The sequence below is a fragment of the Argopecten irradians genome, chromosome 6 (genome assembly GCF_041381155.1).
Source record: "Argopecten irradians isolate NY chromosome 6, Ai_NY, whole genome shotgun sequence".
NCBI classification, from domain to species: domain Eukaryota; kingdom Metazoa; phylum Mollusca; class Bivalvia; order Pectinida; family Pectinidae; genus Argopecten; species Argopecten irradians.
Genome location: NC_091139.1, coordinates 39,677,858 through 39,700,077, shown reverse-complemented (window position 1 = coordinate 39,700,077; position 22,220 = coordinate 39,677,858). Strand labels below are relative to the sequence as shown.

Below are 22,220 nucleotides of genomic sequence, written 5' to 3'. Positions count from 1 at the left end.
AACTTCTATTTAAATATTGTTGATATGAATTTTTGCAGTCCAATTTGTTAATTTATTTCTAATTCTTCACTTCAACTATTTCAGTCTCTCAGAAACACTATTTTCGCACGCTTTGACTTAGTTGTCCACTCGTAGGAGGACTTTCATTCGACACTCACTACTCATCACTTTATACAAACATTTTTCCTCACTTCACATTGTATCACAAACTGTTGATTTTACCATTACGTAGCTAGAATGTAAATATATTTATAAAACTTAGCAGAATTATTATCATATCATAATATCCATCGCTTTCTTCGCTTCATCAGATTTATATATAACATTGCTTCCACACATGTTTTCCCTCCATCCCTGTCTTTCGCTATATAACGTAACCTGGACTCGACACGATACGATAACAACACAGTCAAGGGTTGTCTCTCTTGACACAGGAGCAATAACCGTCTTATCAGAAACTCTGCCAAGTCCTGAGAGATACCATGAAGAAGACGAAAATAAAGGTATATGATTCAGAATACAATACACTATGTCAAGTGGACCAGGAAAGATACCATAGAGTAGGCAATAAACTAAGTCAAGACTGACAAAAAAAACCCTGTTAACTGTACCAGGAAATTTATCATAGAGTAGCCAATGATCACAAAGGGTTAATGTATATGTGATTTTATAATTTTTATACTAACGAATCAAAAAGAACTCTAAATATGATATCCAGTGCGAAACATTTAACACAAATATATTTAGAATTTACTCACAATGCCTAAGTTTTCATTTTGAAAAAAACCCACCTCAAAATCTATGTTTGCAGTATTGCCAAAAACACAATAATAACGTCTCCTATGCAGTAAATAATGTACACTATCAAATCCAGAAGCCAATACAAGTAGTCGTCTACAATTTCACTTCACATTTTAAATACATGTGCAGTGTTAAAAGTTATTCAACGTAAGCACTTAACTATGCTTCCTTGTTAAAATAATAAAAACACGAGTAACAAAATTTGGGTAAAGTTTAGGATTGTTACTTATATTTTCTTAAACATCATACATGTTTGTGCACGATTTTGAACGTTTTCCACATCACAAAAACATGTGTTATGACCAGTAATGACACACAAGCTTAAGCCGAGAAACGCGTCAAACAATCGCTGCAGTATCACCACACCAGTATGTGGGCGAAAGGGGACTGAATCGATTTCAAATAAATCCAGGTAACTTCTGTTAAATATCCATTCATCATAACACCTTCTTAAACACGCCCTACTATTTGACAATATTTCAAATTAACGTTTCACTGTACTCACATGCAGTCTGTATTTGAAAGAAATCATTGAGGAAAATACGACGAAAACAAAATCCGTAACCGATGCACTTTTACAAAACACTAGCATCGCTTGTCCAAGTTTATCGATACTTAAATATCTAAGTAAATGCACAAATCGTATTTTTGAACCAACAATGACATCATTATATGTGTTTACAGTAATGTTCTGCTAGTTTCAGTAGCCCATTGTTTATACTGGAGCTGGACAGGAGCCAATCAGGAGTTAGTGGAGATTTAATAACCATTCTCGCCATATACCCCGATTAGCCGAGCGGAGACTGAGGACTGAACAAGAACATTTTATAATCCTTCAAGACTCCGTAAAATACTACAGCGCTTAACTCTTTAAGCTGCATTATTACAGATATCAGAATCCGGTAATTATTTAACGAGCTGTCAACAACAATGGGAGTGTGAACAGACGAAGGAACAGCACATCATTGGAGCCACTGTGAGTAGGCTAGATTTCACTAGTAAATTGTCAGTTCTACTGTGTAGTAACGTATATCATTGTGTAGTTGTAACGTATATTCTATAATGCACATATTATTTTATCTTGGTACTAACAGAAGTCATTGTTACTTACCTGATATTCTGATGAAATGATGAGATCGTATGTGATACCATAAGGCCGTTTATTTCCGCAGGGATGATATTTTCGTGGTATTTCGGGACATTGGTATGGCTGGGAAAATTTAAACCGTAAAATGATAATGTTTAATATCGGGTACATCTTTGATACATAAAGTATGGCGACAGTTTTGTATCATTTCAGATGCTGTTGCTATGGTGAACATCCTAAACATACATACATAATAGAAATATGAAAAGTTTGTAAATTTTGTCGAAGTTTATTCGTCTAGAAACCATAGAGTGCATAGTTACACAAATTTTTTATTTATCCTAAAAATGTATCTGACAAGATTTTGCTCATTGTTTATCATAAAAGAAATTAGACAAAAGACTTTTTTAAATAATCATCATTTATTATGGTTACCACCGCAGCTAAAGCTTCAAAATGAGAAAGCTTCAATTACAATTAAATCAGAGATTTACTAAAGTAACGTTCACAAATGTAGTTTTAAAAAGCGATGAACTGGAATGAAAGGTACACTATTTGTCCCTGGTGAGGAGAAAATAGGACCAATGCAGCCTTCAAATAGTAAAGGGCCCAACCATACATAGTCCTTCCATTATTTTAGTCGTCTGATAAAATCAACAGGGTTTGTGTATCTAATTTCATATATGAATTTCCTGCCAGGGCTCTTTTCTCGAATTGTACCATTTTCTCGTCTTGCATAAATAGGATTTTTAATGGATGTTACCGATTCATGTGAATGTTGCAAAATCATTTGAAAGTAAAAGCAAACAGGTAATTGCGCCTTGTTTTTGTACTGCACCAAAGGTACACGTAATCAGACTGGATGATAGGGCCACTGTTCTGTCTAATTTACTGTAGATAACGGTCTTACTGATATAAATACAAAAATCATTACTCATTTCACACGACGTCAGTATAAACATGGGTGGGCTTCTCTATTAGAAAATAATGAACATTACTCTAAAGAGAGGTTAGAATCGAAATGTCATCATAGTTACAACTCAATTATTCCGGCTATTTTACGAGTCGTGAACTAATCAGTCTTTATCTTTCCGGTTATTGTACGAGTCAGCCTTTATCATAGTGTGTAGATAAAACAAAGGTTATTTTGTCTACTCTTTACTTATTCAATGTATAACCATTGGTATTTCTTTTAAGATTGTATTTTGGAGCCATTTCTCTCATTTTCATATTTAAGGATGTTTTTATTTGCATCAATATTTTTTGGTAAAGAGAGTGTAGAAATCTTCTCCATATTTCTGCTATGACGTATGTTACCGTGATGTTAACTTCTGTAATACAATACTAAGTATACCTATACTCATAAATCCTTCGATGGGGGTAGTTAACGGATTCATTATTGATTTTAATGATAGTTTTGACCGATAACGTTTGCCTGATTTGTGCTTGTAAAGAGAAATGGAATCAACGTATTTAAAAGCTGTCCTAAGCACACATAAAATCCATTTACAATTTGTATATACATGCGTGGGTACTCATAATTTTACCTACAAAAATAAATGATTAGCAATAATTACCAATGACACCTGAAAAGGTGAAGGCTAGTAAATTAAAGGTTTCAGCACCAATTCTTTACCGCTTAGCCTTGGTATGATTACCTGTCAAATGGTATATAATAAACATCTCATAGAATAAGTGAATGGATTCAGAGAAATGTAATTACAGTGTTATAATATAGTTTGTATAGTACATACCGATAATTACAGACCTGAACCACATAGATGTGTATTTACACCCAACCGGTTCATCCTGACTACTAACTATTCAAAGTAATGCTGAAAATATTGTAGCGAACAATTATATATACGTATAGGTATATTTCGTGTATTTTTACGTAAACTTTTAATGAATAATTCATAATTAGTATAGTTATCTGAAAGTATGTTCATTCATTTTGACTACATTGATGATGATTGATATGTATTACAGAAAACCAGAAATGAAAATTTCACTAATCATGTGATAAGCTTATCACTGCTTGAACAAATATGCCTCTTCCGTTTTGCAACTTTGCAACAGGATGGTTTTTCAGTTCCGGGCCATCTGGTCACATCTGTCATTTGGTTTTCACCAGGCTGCAGCAGGTGGATGTGGAGTTTCTGCACTACTGGGTAATAGATGTTCGCATCTTTTTCGAGATTCCCCATGCTCCATTTAGTGCAGAAATATTTAGAGCAGAACATCCGTCCAGTCCTGAAACTTGTATTCGATGTCAGCTTCGTTCCTTCCAGAGAGCCGTCCTTAGTTTCTCCTTTTCGGGACTTTGTCTTCCTGGGAAACTGTTTCATGAATGTTAAGGACATTGCTCTTCCACTTATCGAGAAGTTCCAACTCGTTTCATAGGTAGGTCCCACGTCCAGGTTTGTTAGTTTTGTCAGTTTTCTGGGTTACCTCTACACTCTGGCAGATATGGTCTTCCTATGGAGATTACACATCTGCAGTCCTTTCCAGATGTCCTTCCCCCGCAAACTGGACCCCTTCTATCAGGTAATGAGAGGACTTCCACTCAACCAGTCAGTGAAGGCGGCCATTGCCAGTCGGGGGATTGTTCTAGGAAACAGCTTTCAGAGCAAATCAATGTGCTGGGCATGAGGACAGTTCTGCTGGCTCTGTAGGCTTTTTGAAAGATTCTGCATCAGGTGGTTTGTGTGGCTACGGACAACTCTACAATTGTCGCGTATCTAGAGAGACAGGTGGAACAATGTCTCATGTCCTTTGAACTCTCTTCATCCATATTTTTTCTCTGTCAGGAGATGTAGTTGACTACTTAGTCAAGCATCTACCAGACAGTTTGAATGCCCTGTCGTATACTCTCTGCAGAGACCGCCAGTCGGCTCTAACAGATTCCTTAATCTTGGTGGTCACCCATGTACATGTGCTGTAAAGGAGCAGTTTTAAGTGGTAATATATATTTCAGTGTTTTTCGAGACCAGATAGTATTTTTATTCTTAATTACACTTTTTTGACGGGGTACACAAAACCAAAATCGCGCTAAAATTCTCATTGCCTCTATGTTTACTGTGAACTATACCCCGAAAACAACATCAACGATGTTGGCTTATCATATTGTAGTGTTCCTGACAGTTCTATCCTCAAATTCCACTCTGAGAAGCACAAATTATACCAACAATGATATACATGCGTTTATTATTGAGTTTTCGCACCAATTTTTTTTCAATAAAATTTCACTGCACTGAATGGATTTTGTTGATATCGTTCATTACAATTATAACGCTTGATTTCATAAATGAACTATCCTATTGAAAATCAATTTAGCGCTAAACTTTGGATGTGTCTTTAACATTACTGATATATAAATAAGAGGGGTATATGTATTTATTGTGTATGACCAGTGGGTGTTAAAGACCTACTTTTACACGGTATAGCCCTCCTAGAGTGAAAACCAAACCACACAATGGTCACGTTGTTATTCCACGGGGGAAAAAACCTATGCATGAATAATGATAATAATACCTATATCAATAAGATTAGGGATTGACTCAGAGTCTCTTTGCTTATTTTCTGTATACATTCGTTAATCATTGTTATAACTTTAATCATTCTAACAACGCGTTCTACCTCCAAACACCAGATGTTTATAGTACCTCCAACGCCGAATATACAGGTTGTCACTCATACGTTTTCCTTGCTGATTTTAAATCAATTATTTGTCTTTATCTTGATCTAACGGTCTTTAATTGTTATATCTTATATCTTTGTACACATTACCGTATACCTAGTTATTTAAGCGGGTCAGGATTTCCGCGGTTTTCATCAAAACCGAGAAAACTAACTTTTACTGATTTAATTGTTTACGATTTGGCTTTTATTGTACATATGTTGAATCATTTTCAAATATCTCGCGATCAGCAACTCAAATTATTAACACCTTACCATGAACAGCTTGACGTAAATTTCAAATCACAAAATCGCAAAAGACATACCATTCATTTGATACGGTGGTTTTGTTCTGAAAGTTACGTCCACCACCAATGGAAAATACAAAAACTCAAATTTACCTCTTCCAAATTGTAAAATCGTTTTGTATAGTATTATTTTTGACTTGAGTACATCCAGTTTCATTTCTGTTCTAAATAACTAAATTGAATACAACTTTTTAAAGCTTAAGTGAAGGAGGGGGGAGATCAACATCATTCTTAACCTGTTTCCATTTTTCAATTCGTTTGTTTACCCTTTTATTCTTTACTCTAATACATCCAATTAAACGATCGTTCATATATTGTAAACATGAATGACTGTGTCTTGTATCAAATCAATAAAGGTGTCTAAAATAGGTCAAATTCACAAAGTATCAAATATCGGTTATACTGGTCAGGTTTGGTACTAAGGTACACGTAGCATGTTATCCTTCGGTATGAAGGATCATCTGAAGGATGTCTGATCATTAAAAGTTAAATGTCTTTGATACACTTACAATAAAATGTAATTATATATACGGGCATCAATTCATAGAGTACAAAGAAAAGGTCAAGGGTCGTTTGACCGTCAACAGACTTTAAACTTTTAACAGGTAGGGAAAGGTTTCAAACTCTTCACTCTTTGGCTAAATAAAAAAATATGTATTCTAATGTTGACATTGTAGCTTATACTAATGGCCTTCTGTTTCCCATACCATTGTGGTTTGACCGGCCAATGTTAATTACCTGTCCAAAAGAGCATTCAGTGCGCCTGTAATAATACTCCCATCAGGCGATTGTCCATATCACGTTATTAAATGATTTGCTTTGTTGTATGTAATATACACCGCTATGTAAGTATATCAAAAGAATAGCTAAGTGCATGGGGTGAGATTTGTATATACAAATTGCACGTGTATCCGACAGGCTTGCAAACCTACATAGCAACATATCCGATCAATGAACGCCTGTGATTGGTCAATAGACACATGTTCCAGTATTCACGTCGGGATATGGTCAAATCTCGATATTATTTTAATCCGGTCTGTTTGTTTTCTTTATTGAGTAAGAGGCTAACGCACCAGTTGTTAACCGATCTGGCCAACTTTACCGTGCGGTCACGCCTACCTGGTCTCAGATATCGCTAATATTACCAGTCGATAACATACATAGTACAGATGGTCTGCATTTAAGAATCAAAATAGTAGACAGGTCTATCTGGCTCAAAGTGGTGACACTTGTGAACTAACTTATAGAAGTTGTCGGGAAAATAGCCGAGATGGATTCCACGTCAGACAAAGGGGGAAGCTCCCTCGCCCATATCGAGGTAAGATAATGCTGCTGCTCCATTGTTTAGACCATATATGTATTGTTTGTGTATGTAAGGCTTTGTCTGTGGTACCTGTATATGAATTATTGTTCGATATTTATGTGATTGTTTGAGGGGTTTGTTGTGCGTTATAGATACGAGATTTGGCAAAACTAAAGCATTGATAAACTACAAACAAATAGTACAATGTTTCTTTTGTCTTATACCAAAACATTCCTGCTGGACGTTAATGTTGATATTCGCCATTAAGTTGGTCGTACGTAAGGTGGCGTGATGAAGAAGGGCAACAAGAAACCCCCTGTTCCTGTAAGGGAGGAAACGAAGCGAGAAGATACCTTCTTCACGGTAAAAGTATGCTATCTTACCAACATATACATATACAGTTAGTCTAGCATCCAGTACTAAAAACCAGGTATTGTAATTGCATTCTAATGTAAAATATTGTCATTGCATGCATACCAAATGTGCAATTTCAGTCATGAAGTGAAAATAATAGAAAATGGACAATTCTATCTACCAAAAAAGTTTGTCCATATATCTTAAACCAAACTTTATGTTGCGAAAAAACTACTCAATTTATTGTACAAAGCATGATATTCAGTTATGCAAAAGAGAGTATTTATATTATACAGTAATTGTAATATAACAACAAAAATATTCTGAAACGAAATTATACAAAAGTTTTTGAAATTAGTATAAAAACATGGTATTCATTTATACAAATGAGAGTATCTGAATTATACAAAAACTAGTGAATTTAGTATAAAAACATGTATATTTGTACATGTATTCGTGTACATTTGTACATGTATTCAGTTATTCAAAAGAGTGTATTTAAAGCATTGAAGTCAATTATACAAAAAAAATAGCAATATTGTACGTAAACGTAAAAATGTTATAATCAACACGATTAATTCCAATATGCAAAAGTTTTAAATCTTAATTTACAGAGTGTGTAATTCTTTCCAACAGGTAAATCCAATAAATCAAGCCTATAATCCGTTTATAGAGTTTTAGTAATTCTTTAACACACCTTATTTACAGAACCAGTAATAAAATTATCGTCGTCAGATATACACAATTTAGACAACTATTTAAACCAAAGTAAGTCTTCAACCTGATGAAATGGATGAACAGTAGGATTCGAATGTTATTCGCCATGGAAAATGAATGAAAACCTTGCTACAAATTATCAAAATAAATTCATTTCATTTCGTTTACTGTTTATCTTGCATAAATGTTGCAAAAATAGATGATGATGGCTTTGGCAACAATTAGAACTAATGAGAGAAAAATACTTATTGGGTCATGAAGTTGCTCTTCATAAGGCGAATGCGGAAGTATTTACTACAAACTTAGTCTAGGTTTATGTGAAAAGACATCTTCAGTAGGCTAATTTCGATACTTTGTGATCATTCGATAACAGTGACTGGAAGGCTATGTATAAATCCCGATGATCTGCCAGAAGTATTTATCATAAGTTTCTGAAATATCTGCACAACACACTTACAGGGAAGCAGTAGGCCTTTCTGCTTGTCCTATAGGAGTCGAGGTAATCCTTTAACAACAGTTATATTAGGATTTTGTATTAAAAACATTAATTAAAAATTGCCATTTCATCAAAAGTCTTCAATTAAAACCCATATTTCATCAAAAGCCTCAAATTAAAATAAGTATCTCAAAAATTTAATTACAATAACATTTATAAAATATGTTATAAAATATTAACTAATTTGTGTCATTAGAATGGATAAATTAAAGTATGATAATAGTATTGATTATAAAATTCACAATGTATCCCTTTGACAATAATTCAGTCAGCCATTATAAGGGGACGTAAAATGCTAATTTTACCCTAGAGATAAGTAGATAAAATATATTATTATAATTCAGTCAATGTATTAATTTACCAAACAATAGACTCGTATCAGATACCGTCTAACATGTTGATCTGTAACATGAGATGTCGAACACCTGTAATTAGTGATTATTAAGTTACCTTTAAAGTAACAGGTACAATGCATTCACGTGTAATATTCCAAACGTTTTTCGTAAGTCAACACATACGGACAGGCTATATACAGGTTTACTGGAGCATTATTACCTTTCGCTGCTATGGTATGTATCCCGTATAACATCACTTGCTTTAATGTACGATAAACCTGGCAAATTATTTATAAACGAATAAATTACAGATCTTTCAATCCGATACATTTCTTTTTGAAATAACACACTGTAACTATGTAATCTTCTTGGTCGAAACACGGGACTGTAAACGTTGTTTCTAATGCTATACTTCATAATGTTGGTGACGACATGGTTAATATCTAACAATAACTAATACCAGCTATGTTAACAACTACAATTTAATGCAAATAAAAAAATGACGGTGAGAAGTCAAATGTACATAAATGCAGAATTCATGACCATTTCGTTTCTTTAAAAACCACAAAACAAATAGTTAAGTAAGTTTTCGAGAGACATTTAATAGTTCTTCCATTAGCAAACAGACATTTAAACAAAATTGGATTGTGTGCAGTAGAGCTGGACTTGAACACCATCTTCAGCATATGTTTGATATTAATAGTACAAAACGTCAATGCTAAATACATTTGTTATCGCGGTTAAACACCTTATCTTGACAATAAAATATTCAAATTTGCGGTATATAAAACGTGCATTGTAAAATCCTAAGTAGCATGGGAGAGATGTGACTATATCTTGATGTTATGTTAATGTTAGTTAAAATGTATATTGTGGAAGGTATTCCTAGTTGGTTTTATCCTATGAAGGGATGTGACCATCTGTAAATAACATGTTGATAATGTGTATGGTTAAATGTATTCCTAACTTAACTTTGTATTACTATTGAGGGATGTGTCCATCTGGTAAAGGTATGTAACGTAAGTTAAAGTGTTAAATGTATTCCTAATTTGACTTAGCATTATTATTATTGAGGGATGTGGCCATCTGGTAAAGTTATAAGATAATGACAAATAACAAAGCCTTAATGATAATAGAACATTTAATTGAGGCCGGCGATGTGTATTGGGTAGTTGATTGATTGTAGTCGGGAACAATACCACTGGCCAACCCTAAGTATTAACAATTACTAAAATACCACAGCATTGACTTCGTACTGTCGTAGTCAAACATTGATTTTAGTCGGTCCACATATCATGTCACGGGCCTGCATAATCAACACTTAAAGTGGTAATATTAATTTGTGGACATACACAAATAGAGAAAGAATTAAGGATACTGTAAATAGTAATCGATGGACCACAACGATAAATTTCTAAATAATCACTGAAACATTGGATTTACTTATATAAAAGTTAGAACTAATATTTGCTATTGCCCGATGTATATGATTCGATGAAAGCCGTAAATGTGTTTTTATTATTACTTATTTCATTTATACCTTTCCAACATATTTGTTTAAGACGAATCACATTATATACATGGTCAATATACTGATTAGTTATGGTATACCAGACCAAGTACATGCTCTGTTAGGACTACAGTTAAATTATGATACCGATGATCTGTATTAGATTTTAAGACCGTAACATCTTTTATTTCAGAACCTTCACAAAATAATTCCGATTACTTTTTTTTACACTTTGCTTTGACGATAGGCCTAAACAATGATCAAATTATGAATGTTCTAAATCGTACCACTTGAATGTTAAGCTAATTTTAAGAAGAAAGAATGTCCATTTGGAAACGTTTATCCTTAAACGTCATGGTGTAAACAGAAACTGAAACAAACATTCACTTTATACATCGTGATGGCGACATATGCTAAGTAATCCAAAAATTGATGTCATGGACTCTGTAGAGCTATTTTGTCCTTTTAGGATTTGTTAATGATCTTAGGGACATCATAGAGCTGTTTTTGTCATTCTAGAACTCGTCAGTGATGTTAGGGACACCATAGAGCTGTTTTAGTCATTCTAGATCTCGTCAGTGATGTTAGGGACACCATTGAGCTGTTTTTGTCATTCTAGAATTCGTCAGTGATGTTAGGGACACCATAGAGCTGTTTTAGTCATTCTAGAACCCGTCAGTGATGTTAGGGACATCATAGAGCTGTTTTTGTCATTCTAGAACTCGTCAGTAATGTTAGGGACACCATTGAGCTGTTTTTGTCATTCTATAACTCGTCAGTGATGTTAGGACACCATAGAGCTGTTTTACTCATTCTAGGACTCATCAGTGATGTTGGGGACACCATAGAGCTGCATTTGTCATTCTAGAACTCTTCAGTGATAGCTATTTTGTATCACTAATGTTTAGACATTTTAGAAACTGATTTCGGCCTTAAGGATTGTTGATATAGCACATATGTCTGTTTTGATCCGTTATCTATCTCTTCTTTTATCAAGCAAATCCAAAAATAGTAGTTGTAAAAATTAGACACAATCGTTTAAAAATCGAGAAAAAAATGAAAAATGCAATAAAAATTGAACAAAAAAAGAAAAATGAAACGATACTTAGTCTGATTGCATAAGACATGTTTTTGACGTGGCTCTATTGTTTACTGATGACAAAGCTTCGTGTGCAATTACCTATATATCAGGCTATCCATATATAATATACAAACGAAATTGACTTTGTATAGATAAGTGTATTATTTTACCTCCCGCTGGGGAAGATAACAGACAGAATATCTCAATGTCAGGTCGATTTACTAATGGTTTGTATTCAATTATTTCCTTACTCTTCTGAACGAAGCAGAAATGCATTTTAAGTGACGACGTATTATACACATTATATAAGTGGCTGATAGTTATTCATGAGTATTGACACACTCCTATATCCTCCAAACCATACCATAAGTCGCCATGGATCGGCTTTAAGACTCCGGCAGCTCATTTGTACCTAGATAAGATTATGGTAAGCCGTGTAGTGTATCACGTGAGGTGGTTAAGCCACGTGTGTGTGAAGGACACAGTCTAAGACAAAGACACAGGGACTATATGACATACCTGGACTATATAATATATACCCGTATAATCCACACCTGTTATACCCACTCAGCCAAGCAGGCCACTAAATCTGCCTTGGATTAAATCTAGGATAAAGTGTCAACTATAATATGATGAACGTATACACTGCCTGGGGTATAACAGACTGAGGTCCACCACTGGGGCCACTTTAGTTCACTGTGTGTTGGGGACTATCGTAAGGAATGGAGGCTGCTACAGGAGGGGTGAGCCATGTGGCTGTTAGCTATAGGTACTCCAGTGCCAAGAGGAGACAGAGTGATACGCTATCTCATAAAACGGTAAAGTTCAGTGTCTCACTTCTGTCTTTGGTTATACAATACCTGTCAGTGGGTGATATGGTCGTGATGTCGCGGAATATTAACATTGTCGCGAAAATTTGATTCTTTAAAAAAAATGAAATTCACCTGTGAAAATAACTTGCTAAATATCAAAAGAAAAGTGGAATTAGAATGATCAAAGATATGTGGGAATCAAAATGTTTATTGTTGCAAAACGTTATTGATGGCATACTTTATAGTTTTGGTGTAGTTGTTGCGCTTGGGGTAGTTCTCTTATTAATTCCATGTAATTATGACCAGCGAATACTCCAAAATCAATATATGATATCATTGTGTGTATATAAACATACATAAATGGGATTATTTATCATTAGTATACAATTCTGCATTGAGAGATGACACTGATATAAGATTCATTTAACACCCAATTAAACCTGGTGGACATATATATCGACACTAACTATATATAATCAAGCATATGGTAAGGATATAATACACGTTATATGTATATTTATATGTACGGTCGCTCTCTTTACATGATTCATCATTGTAATTAAACAACTTAACTTTATATGGCAAACAAAAAGTCAAAATAGACGTTCATCAATTGTGACAAAATGTAAAAGTCAAACAGAAGGATTATCTTAAGAATGGTATGAATGCAAATCTTCTAATATTAATAAAATATGTTGTTTGCAACCATAGCAACAGTAAACTATGCTTGTCCTTCTGTCACTTGTAACTGACATTCAGATTTTAATTGATATGTATACGACATGGATTACACACAAATGTACATAGAGCTGCATTCTGACTTACAACATATTTAAATGCAGGGTATTGATAATGTACTCATTCAACTATTATTCACAAGTAAAGTCAAGGAATTCAAAGTGGCCAAATGCTCTCAAACTACATAATTTATAACGTTACATAGTGTAGGATTACAGTATTAAGTATGGATCGAGTGTTTAATTCTATACAAACCTTTCAGCATGCTATATGAGTAGGTCTGGTGTAATACAATTCCTCCACTGAATAGGATTTATTATATCTAGTATTATACATACTGAGTATGTAATGATCACGTGTTTATAATTAATTTCCTTTGCTATAATTACAGAATATATCAAAGATTTTCATCACAGATAACGAAATGATTTTTGATATCAACCAACTATATGGTTTTCCATACAGCACAGCACAGTATTAAAGTTTTGGAATATGATATTAAAGCTGCTGAATAAATTCATTTACCGTGTTCTATGATTAAAATCGAGGTTCTCATATAGCATTTATAAGGAAAAAAGAAGGGACTTTCAGCTCAAACTCCCACCAAAGTAACCATTTTGAAAAAAGGGCATTCTGCACTGAAAAATCCTGTAATTTTAATGTTTTTACCTATTCCTTACCATAATCGATATTTTGAATATAAAATTCCATATAGAATTTTAGATTCATGTTATCGAGGGATAATTTCTACTCAGAAAATATTTTTACTTTTGAAATTCATCAATAACCAACCAACTAGAGGCCACTGTCAATATTCCATCCGGGGTTAAAATTTTTTATCCACTGTGGCTATTTTGAAGGTCTAATTTTCCTTTACCAGTAGTTGGTAGTTTCCTATTAATCTGTTTATTACTTATCAACAGTCTTACGGCAATATGCTTTTCATATAAAGATAACATATAAGACAACTACACGAGTCTGACTTTGACAAAATATATATATCACATTCAGTGATAACTGTTTCACATATAAAACGTTCATTTGACTGGTTAAACTAGTCAGTTTAGGCAAGATAACATCTTTTGTGGACATCACAAAATCAGTAACCGCCTAAAATATGCAGTATACTATATAGTTGATGACTACACCTTTGTAATCGAAATAATGTTTTTTCCTCGTATCATTGCTCCATATATGCACAATCCGAAAGCTATATCATGCCGAATTGAAAGGTCGTTAAATTGAAAATCATTATTAAAATATCTTCGAACAATACAAAAAATCATCTATGTATTTTTACTTCTGTGTTTTCACGTTTTGTATAGACATAAAAGTAAAATCTATTCTACCGTAGCAACATCAACTGTTGTGGAAAACAAACCTAGGGGTTGATGGCGGTCATTATGTTTTAGAGACAGTCTACCATAGTTATATCGACTGGGTATAATTGTTACTCATACATCACAGTATCGACCGAGCATATAGACATTCTCATTCAGATGTAAATAGACAGCGTCGATTAATAGTGACAACGATTGTTAAATGGAATATATTTAAATACAGTTAAAGTATAATGAGTGGCAGCTTTTATCAATTATTTACCGTCGGCATCACTACTCTGTATGACTTGACGTTTGGTCTGAAAAGTGTCCACATTCAAACCTCCACTGTGTGGCACACTCTCAATAAAAGGTAGGTAACAATAGTGTCTATCTAACAATAGTATATATAGTTTTCTATTGTTTCTGTAACAATGATACAGTGGACTATGACATGCATTGTGAAACTGAAAGGCAAGACTGCAGGACAATCAAACTATCTAAGATAGGCTATAGATTATTCATATACAACTAACAACGAGGTCATTTTATTACGTCACCTATAGAAATGATTTTGAAACTCATCACTATATTTTTGTTTTTAATCTGAAATGTATGTTTTTTCATTGCATTGTCAGCTTTAAGATTATTTTGCTATCTTGGGACCTGGGCAACACAACGAATGATGTTGATGCTTGAACAGATTTAACCTCCAAATGTGTACCATCAACAAAATTATCGCATGCGTTTTAACACTAAAATGATCTTTAATTCAGATTTTAAAGACATCGAGGTTGTGACTATAAAAATTGGTAATTTTTTAATTCTCATAATTGGTATGCAAAGCTTTTGTAAAACAAATGATCGCAAAGACATAGATAGTTCATCTGAATGCAACGTTTCTTTGGTTCTCTTTGCGTCACATCGAAATCAATTATACCTATCTATAAGATTATCAATTCATAACCAGAAATGGGGTATTGCAAGTAAATATTTGTAGTAGTAAACATACTATGCTTGCTATATATAAGTACGTGTAAATAAAAATGCAAAAATAAAACAATTTCAGGCAAAAATATGTTACAATGTTTGTTATGTGATACTGATTACTATTGAGACAACCCGCATAATAAATATGATATAAGGAAATGCATTGTGATTTATGACTTGAAGCACAAAATCTTTAATAATGATAGGATACTTGACTTGTTGAACATCATGTCTTTATAAAACAGGGCCTGAAACACACAACTCAAAATGTTTTATGTCTCGTTAGTTATATCATATGATATTGTGTGTTAATTAACGGATAGATGACGTAACAGTGGTTTGTTCTAATTAGCTGCATGTGTATTGGACCCCGTCCGGACACGCGTTGTCAGACAGAGACTAATTTAGTAGGAACATACAATGTTAACCCGTTATATATCTACCTGGTGCTAGTCAGGCTTGACCAGACATCGTTCAAACTTCTTCTGTAGGGGCCACGTTCTACATTATGTTCCCATACCAGTAGCCAATATTTCTCTCACATACTTTGGTAGCCCGCTTACAATGGTATTGTCAATTTTACGCAGTGAATCACACAGAAATATAAAACATCATTGGATTAATGTGTATGCTACCTTAAAGCTAAATGGTACTCTTATTGACCCAAAACAATATGAAAACATTGTTTTTATTCCATATCCCAGACTATCTCTCACGAGAAAACGTTATTATTTACATACATTTGTAAATTTTACTTGTTGTATAACGTGTTTTGTCATTGACACTAACTCCTGTCATTTTCACAGTTGTAAAGGCATGTTTTAATCGATTATAACGATATAGTTTATCTCGTGTCAATATAACAACGTTACATCGGTAAGTGTAACTCTGCTTTGTTTGGAGGTATCATCCTGTCCATAGACTGTCCAAGGCCAGTTTCTATCATGCGGTTTTAATCGTCCTCCCAAATACTCTCGTTTTTGCCTTTCCAGTCGTGGTGTCTGTGTCGATTGTCTGTTTGAAACGATCTTCTGTGTAAGGATGTAATTGCCCTCCCAAATACCTTCGGTTTCTGTGGTTTAGCAGGCATATAATTCTTACCAAAATGGGCTGTAAAGAAATAGGATGGATATGCAGAATGTTCTGTCTGGTAAAAATGCAACCAAATTGTTGTAAAACTTATTAATATGTATTGATATGATATTCTTTGATAAAACATAGGTTATTAAAAGGTCCTCTCTGTCGACAAGAGAAGCGACCGAAAGGCATCATAATACAGTGTGACGATAATGTCGTAACAATGTGATTTATAAATACGACATTGTATTTCTATTTAGACAACCTTTTCACGTAAATGTAAAGTAATACAATTTCTTTTTCCTGTTTTACAGGCGGAAACCGAAGTCAAATCTCAGACTTGCCCAGTGTCTCCAAACTCGATACAAATGATCCAGCGTCGTCCAATCAAAACGGCGCTTCATCAGGCCGTGATTGACTGTCGTCTGCATCAGGTACGCCTCCTGGTGTCAAAGCATGGCGTCAATGTGGATAGCAAGGATCTGAATGGAAGGACGCCCATGATGTTGGCTTGTATCATCGAGGAAGAGTTCGGTTACAGGATGGCTAAAATCTTGTTAAAAGCAGGAGCATTTCTGAATCTACGTGACAATCTAGGGAGAACAGCACTAAGTTATGCCTGTATGAACGGACGGGAGGATATTGTACGTATGATCATCCGCGAGGACGTGTTGGACATAAACGAGGCCGATAATGACGGTAATACCCCGCTACATCATGGGGCGTCCAGCGGTAACCCCAACATTGTTACTCAGCTCGTGGACTGTTTTGTGAGGTTTGGCCTCGATGTTGACACGCGGAATAGTATGGGATATACAGCATTGTTACTAGCCTGCAAAAACGGACATTTTGTGTCGGCACATGTGTTGATAAAGAAAGGCGGTGCGAATCCGAGTCTTCGTGACAACGAAGTGTTTTTGAACGCGTCTGATTGGTCACAAAGAAGTCATAACGTACAAAGTAAATTTGCGACACGTCGCGTGGCACCAGTGACGCCGTCTCCTATGACATTCTCGTTCTCAAGAGAATCAACAATGTATCTAAGAGCCACAAATCCGTCCTGCCATCACGTTAAGGGCCAGCCCGATTTATTCGCTACTTGGTCGGACAACGGCTTACGACTTCCGGCAGTGTTCTCTCCGAATGCACCTGCTTTGGAGAGAAGCGAGACATTCATTGATGGTAAAGACGCACGTCAAATAGTTCTAAACGAGATTGACGATTATGAAACACAGAACCGACCATCTTCACTGAAGCGTTCCCGTGTTAGGAACCACCCTCCTACCGCCAAACTAATGGCGCTCTCACGTCGGAGTAAGACCACAGTCATTCCGGATATGACTACCATATTTAGGATTTACTCAGATCAGTACCAACCCGACTGGAGAAAAAGGTCGTCTTTCTCAAGGAACAGTGATTCTCAGATCTCCATATATAGCTCACGTACAAACTCGGAACTGCCAGTGGAAGCTAATTAACAAAACCGAAGTTGTGGCAACTTGTATATTGCATATCTAAGCATACTGTGAATATTTAAGGCATTCGAAAAAAAATCTTAGACGTTATGATATCTAGCAAAACAAGAAGTCTTCGACAAAAAAGTATGACATCAATTATAAGTTTGAATAGACTTATTTAGCATTATTTTAACGAGTTGAGTTCAGCAAAGGGGAAGACGTGCTAGTGCTATACAAATTATCAAATTGTTGGCAAGACGATATTTCTAGTGGCGAATTCCGTTACATTATACAGATATAGAATGATAGGTTCGCTTTACTATCGAACATATCCACATGTCAAGAACAAAATCGAAGTTCAGTGTTGTACCACATGTTGACCATGTACCTGTAGGAGCTTGAGCACAGTTTAAGTTGTGCTTCAAAAAGCTACGACATTTATTTATTATAAACCTGTGTTTTGTGCGCGTTTGATATTGTGTGTGTTTTGCTAAGAACTGTGCTATCTACATCTATAAGAGGTATTATCTATATGATGTATTTATTTGTGTTTCCCGAGGTGTATAACTGTATTTATGTAGATGAAATGACTATGTGACAATATATATCTCTTAAAAATAACAGTTACTAGAGGTTTTTTGTATCTTTCATCAGCGTTTAACATATTACGGATATGGCTGTTCTGTGTTCTTTTTTACATGCTGTAATGATTACTGCTGTATTGTGAGTTATATACTCGTATAAAATGTCCAGGGATTTCCTTCAATCATTGGATATTAGTAAAACATGTTAACGTTCAGTAAGATGACATGCAAGTGAAATATATTCTTTCTTGAAAACGAATCGTAAACCAAGTAAGTTCTTGAGATGTTTGATTTTCGATTTTTCGGAACCTGACCTAATACTTTGATATTGCTTTTCGTTATTATACCTCCGACCAGACGAATAATTCCTATTGCAATAATATAATGATCTCAAGAAAATATCTTCTGGCATGCACGCTGCCATTACAGAAAACATTCTCTGAAAAGGTGTTTTAGAAATGTCTGTATTTTTCATATTTTTATTGATTAAATGTATAATTTGTGTCAATTCGAACCTGGTTTCGCTTCACATGTATTGTTCTCTGTGAGGTATGGTAGAAATGATATTTCATTGTTTGTTAATCCTTTACATACGTAGACAGATTTCATTGTTGAGGGCTTTCCAATAAACATGTATTGATATCGACAATAGATGATGGCCTTAGTCTGTACACAACAGGTTGTAAACAGTCACCAAGCCATGATTACACTAATCAGTGAGTACTTCACGTTAGCCCTTTGTCGTAACGCTACGGTGGAGGAACAGTACTATACTGCCTGTGGAATATGGGATGAAATGTTTTCCAAACCCCCCCCCCAAAAGCATGTGTTATTGAATATACGTATGTAGCTAAATCATAAGTAACACGTATTTGTACACCACACGATTACACTCTATAGATTATTTATTTATTATCATTTTTTTTCATCAATATAATAATATGCATTAAGAAAATAAAGTGTATCTACTGAAATACCAAAGCATACACCTTATTTGTTACACTGATTTGATTTTAAATATTTTATTTACACATTAAATACAAATAGGACCGCAGAAGTATCAAAACTAGCTTTAAGATAAAAATTCACATTATAGTTCAAGCATGATGAAATTTCTCTGTACCCGCATGTATATATAAAATATAATTACTTTAATGTACAGAATCAATTTGTAAATAACTCTAGTCCATAATTAAATGAATAAAATGCCAAAAATTAGTAATATATCTTTGTTTACAGTCTAGACCCACTTATCTAAATCAGATTCCTCAGAACCATCAAATATACAATTTGTATATGAAATAGTAGTAGATAAACGCGTGAAATGCGACGGTGTTAACCTTATGGAATTTGGGGAAAAATCTTATTTGACAATAAAGTTTTGCTTAATGCGGAGAATACAACTAAACATGCAATACACAAAGAAACATTAAGAGTACCAGTAGTCAAAATTCCACACAAGTCATTGGAGTACATTGGTCCTTTAACCTCTCAGCGATTATCCCCTCCAGTTCCATTGTACTCCCTGGAGAAGTCGGCGTATTGTTTTCATAACGACATTAATCCATTGTTTGTTTAAGATCAATGTGTATTGAGCCCGGGTATTCAACTAGCTTTATAGCTATAATCCTTTCCCCTGGGGAGTAACCGATTGTGGACGGCTTGGTGTCACGGGAAGACGTATGGACACAAATACACAACACAGGAGTAATTTCTCTGTTTCGAAATAAAAATGTAATAATAAAATCAATATTTATTAACATGCATGTCAATAATACACGTTATTAAACAATTGCTTTGTGTACAGAAAAAAAGGGAAAAGCTCTAAGTAAATGAAAAAAGATTTTAACGCTGTGGTGGAAAGGAAGACAACTCCCATCTTAAACTTGGATACAAAGAATTTTGATCTGTTCAAATTAACAAACCTAAAAAACAACAAGCATATTGTAGCTTTACAGTTAATCCGACATCAACAACAGTATCATTTTTTGCAGATTTAGGATATTTCTATTACGATATGTGTTTTGGCCAAAAGCATGCATCGTCTCCCTACCATCTGATTAAGCTCTTCAATAATACGCTTATGCTATGAAGCGATAGCGTTAGTGTAATGAAGAGCTGGTTTTAAATACAATTAAAACGTATGCCGTTGTCAACTGTAAGATATTACCATAACAGTGCATATATATATATAATAAACAAATAACATATTCTCAAAATGAACAATGCCAAGTACAACACATGAATTAGAAAACAAACAACAAACATTTATTTAAAGTATTTTAAGTAATCATTTCTGCAATATATATCTATTGTCGAACTTTTCTAATAATTTAGTTTAATATAAACACTAACTTAAAATAAACCAGCTGATAACCATTTGCTTGACCGGATTGAACAGTACATGCAAAATATTTTCAATGAATTAATTTTCACTTTGCAATGCAGTCTGCATGAGTGGTACAGTTTTCGTGAAACATGTATATAACAATATATTTCAAAAATAAGGCCTAAAATAAACGATGCATACAAATAGAGAAACAAGTTACTCCTGTTAACTGCACTGGAGGTCTATTTGATATATGCTAATACATAAGGCAGGATTTGCTCGTAACACCAACCAATACAGTTGTCTTTATTCACTAGTATCTACAATATTATTCCCATCTCTCACATCGAAGACAATATCCATCGCTACAATTAGTGACAGTTAGAGGTTTTAGTCCCGGTCAACCTAGTGGTGTTCTGCATGTCTAAAATATCACTTCTTTGGTGTAGTTAAAAGAACTAAATTCATCATAAGTGGGTATCTTGGCTCTTATCATGGGTCTTACTGTCGATATCATTTTCTGTTCTTATAATAAGGTCAATAATGACTCAATGGTTAGATGTTTTGTAAAGAAAAATCTTGAGACAATAGATATGTTATGGTATATCTAACTTAACTTTAAATGACACTTCTAAGTTTACACTATGTGCCGCGATAACAAGTCGAGTGGTAGCTGGTTCAGTGACGGGGTGATTCCTGGATGTCATTGAAATGTTCGATTTTGAAGATTCGCTTTCAGTGACCAACACCCGTGCTTTGGTGGTTAAGAAGGCGTTTATAAATTTCATCAGTGTTACTTAGACAACCATTAGGAGTTGATGAAATAGCTGTCTTATCAACGTTTGATTTGAAGTGTATCTTGTCTGCTCTAACTGATAAGTTTTATCGGGAGAAGATACCAGCATTTCTGTCAATCCCTCAAAGGGAAACGTTAGTGACAATCAACACCATGTTTTGTAAATGCACAGGCATCGATGAGTTTGATGAAGTTACCAGAGTAAGATCCATTGTCAGCTATGGCTGTCCCGTTTCCTTCTGCAAAGACGAAAGTCTGGTGTGGAATTCAATCCATTATAGGCTATATATACAGTATCCATTTTTCTTTAAGAACTTTTTACTTCCGAAGATGCATTTAACAAATCCAGCTAATGAGTTTAAATCAGTTAGAAATGACAACATTAAAATCGCTGTGTTATCCAATGGTCAGATGGTACTCCTGAGGCCTACTGAGGGCGACTTGTTCA

The 22,220-nt window shown here is 34.5% G+C and overlaps 1 protein-coding gene across 8 annotated transcripts; it reads left to right on the top strand.

The window, feature by feature from the left end:
* Positions 1 to 1,569: 1,569 nt before the first annotated feature.
* On the top strand, positions 1,570 to 19,296 carry LOC138325857 (espin-like protein). 8 transcript variants are annotated; one of them, XM_069271819.1, is made up of 2 exons: positions 1,570 to 1,777; positions 16,921 to 19,296. In XM_069271819.1, exon 2 carries the CDS (start codon positions 16,975 to 16,977, stop codon positions 18,082 to 18,084), a length of 1,110 nt encoding a protein of 369 aa, XP_069127920.1. In that variant the 5' UTR covers positions 1,570 to 1,777; positions 16,921 to 16,974; the 3' UTR covers positions 18,085 to 19,296. The 8 variants fall into 8 exon arrangements, with proteins under 8 accessions (XP_069127920.1, XP_069127918.1, XP_069127915.1 ...); XM_069271817.1 differs by lacking the exon at positions 1,570 to 1,777 and adding an exon at positions 6,852 to 7,192; XM_069271814.1 differs by lacking the exon at positions 1,570 to 1,777 and adding an exon at positions 7,405 to 7,546.
* Positions 19,297 to 22,220: the final 2,924 nt, after the last annotated feature.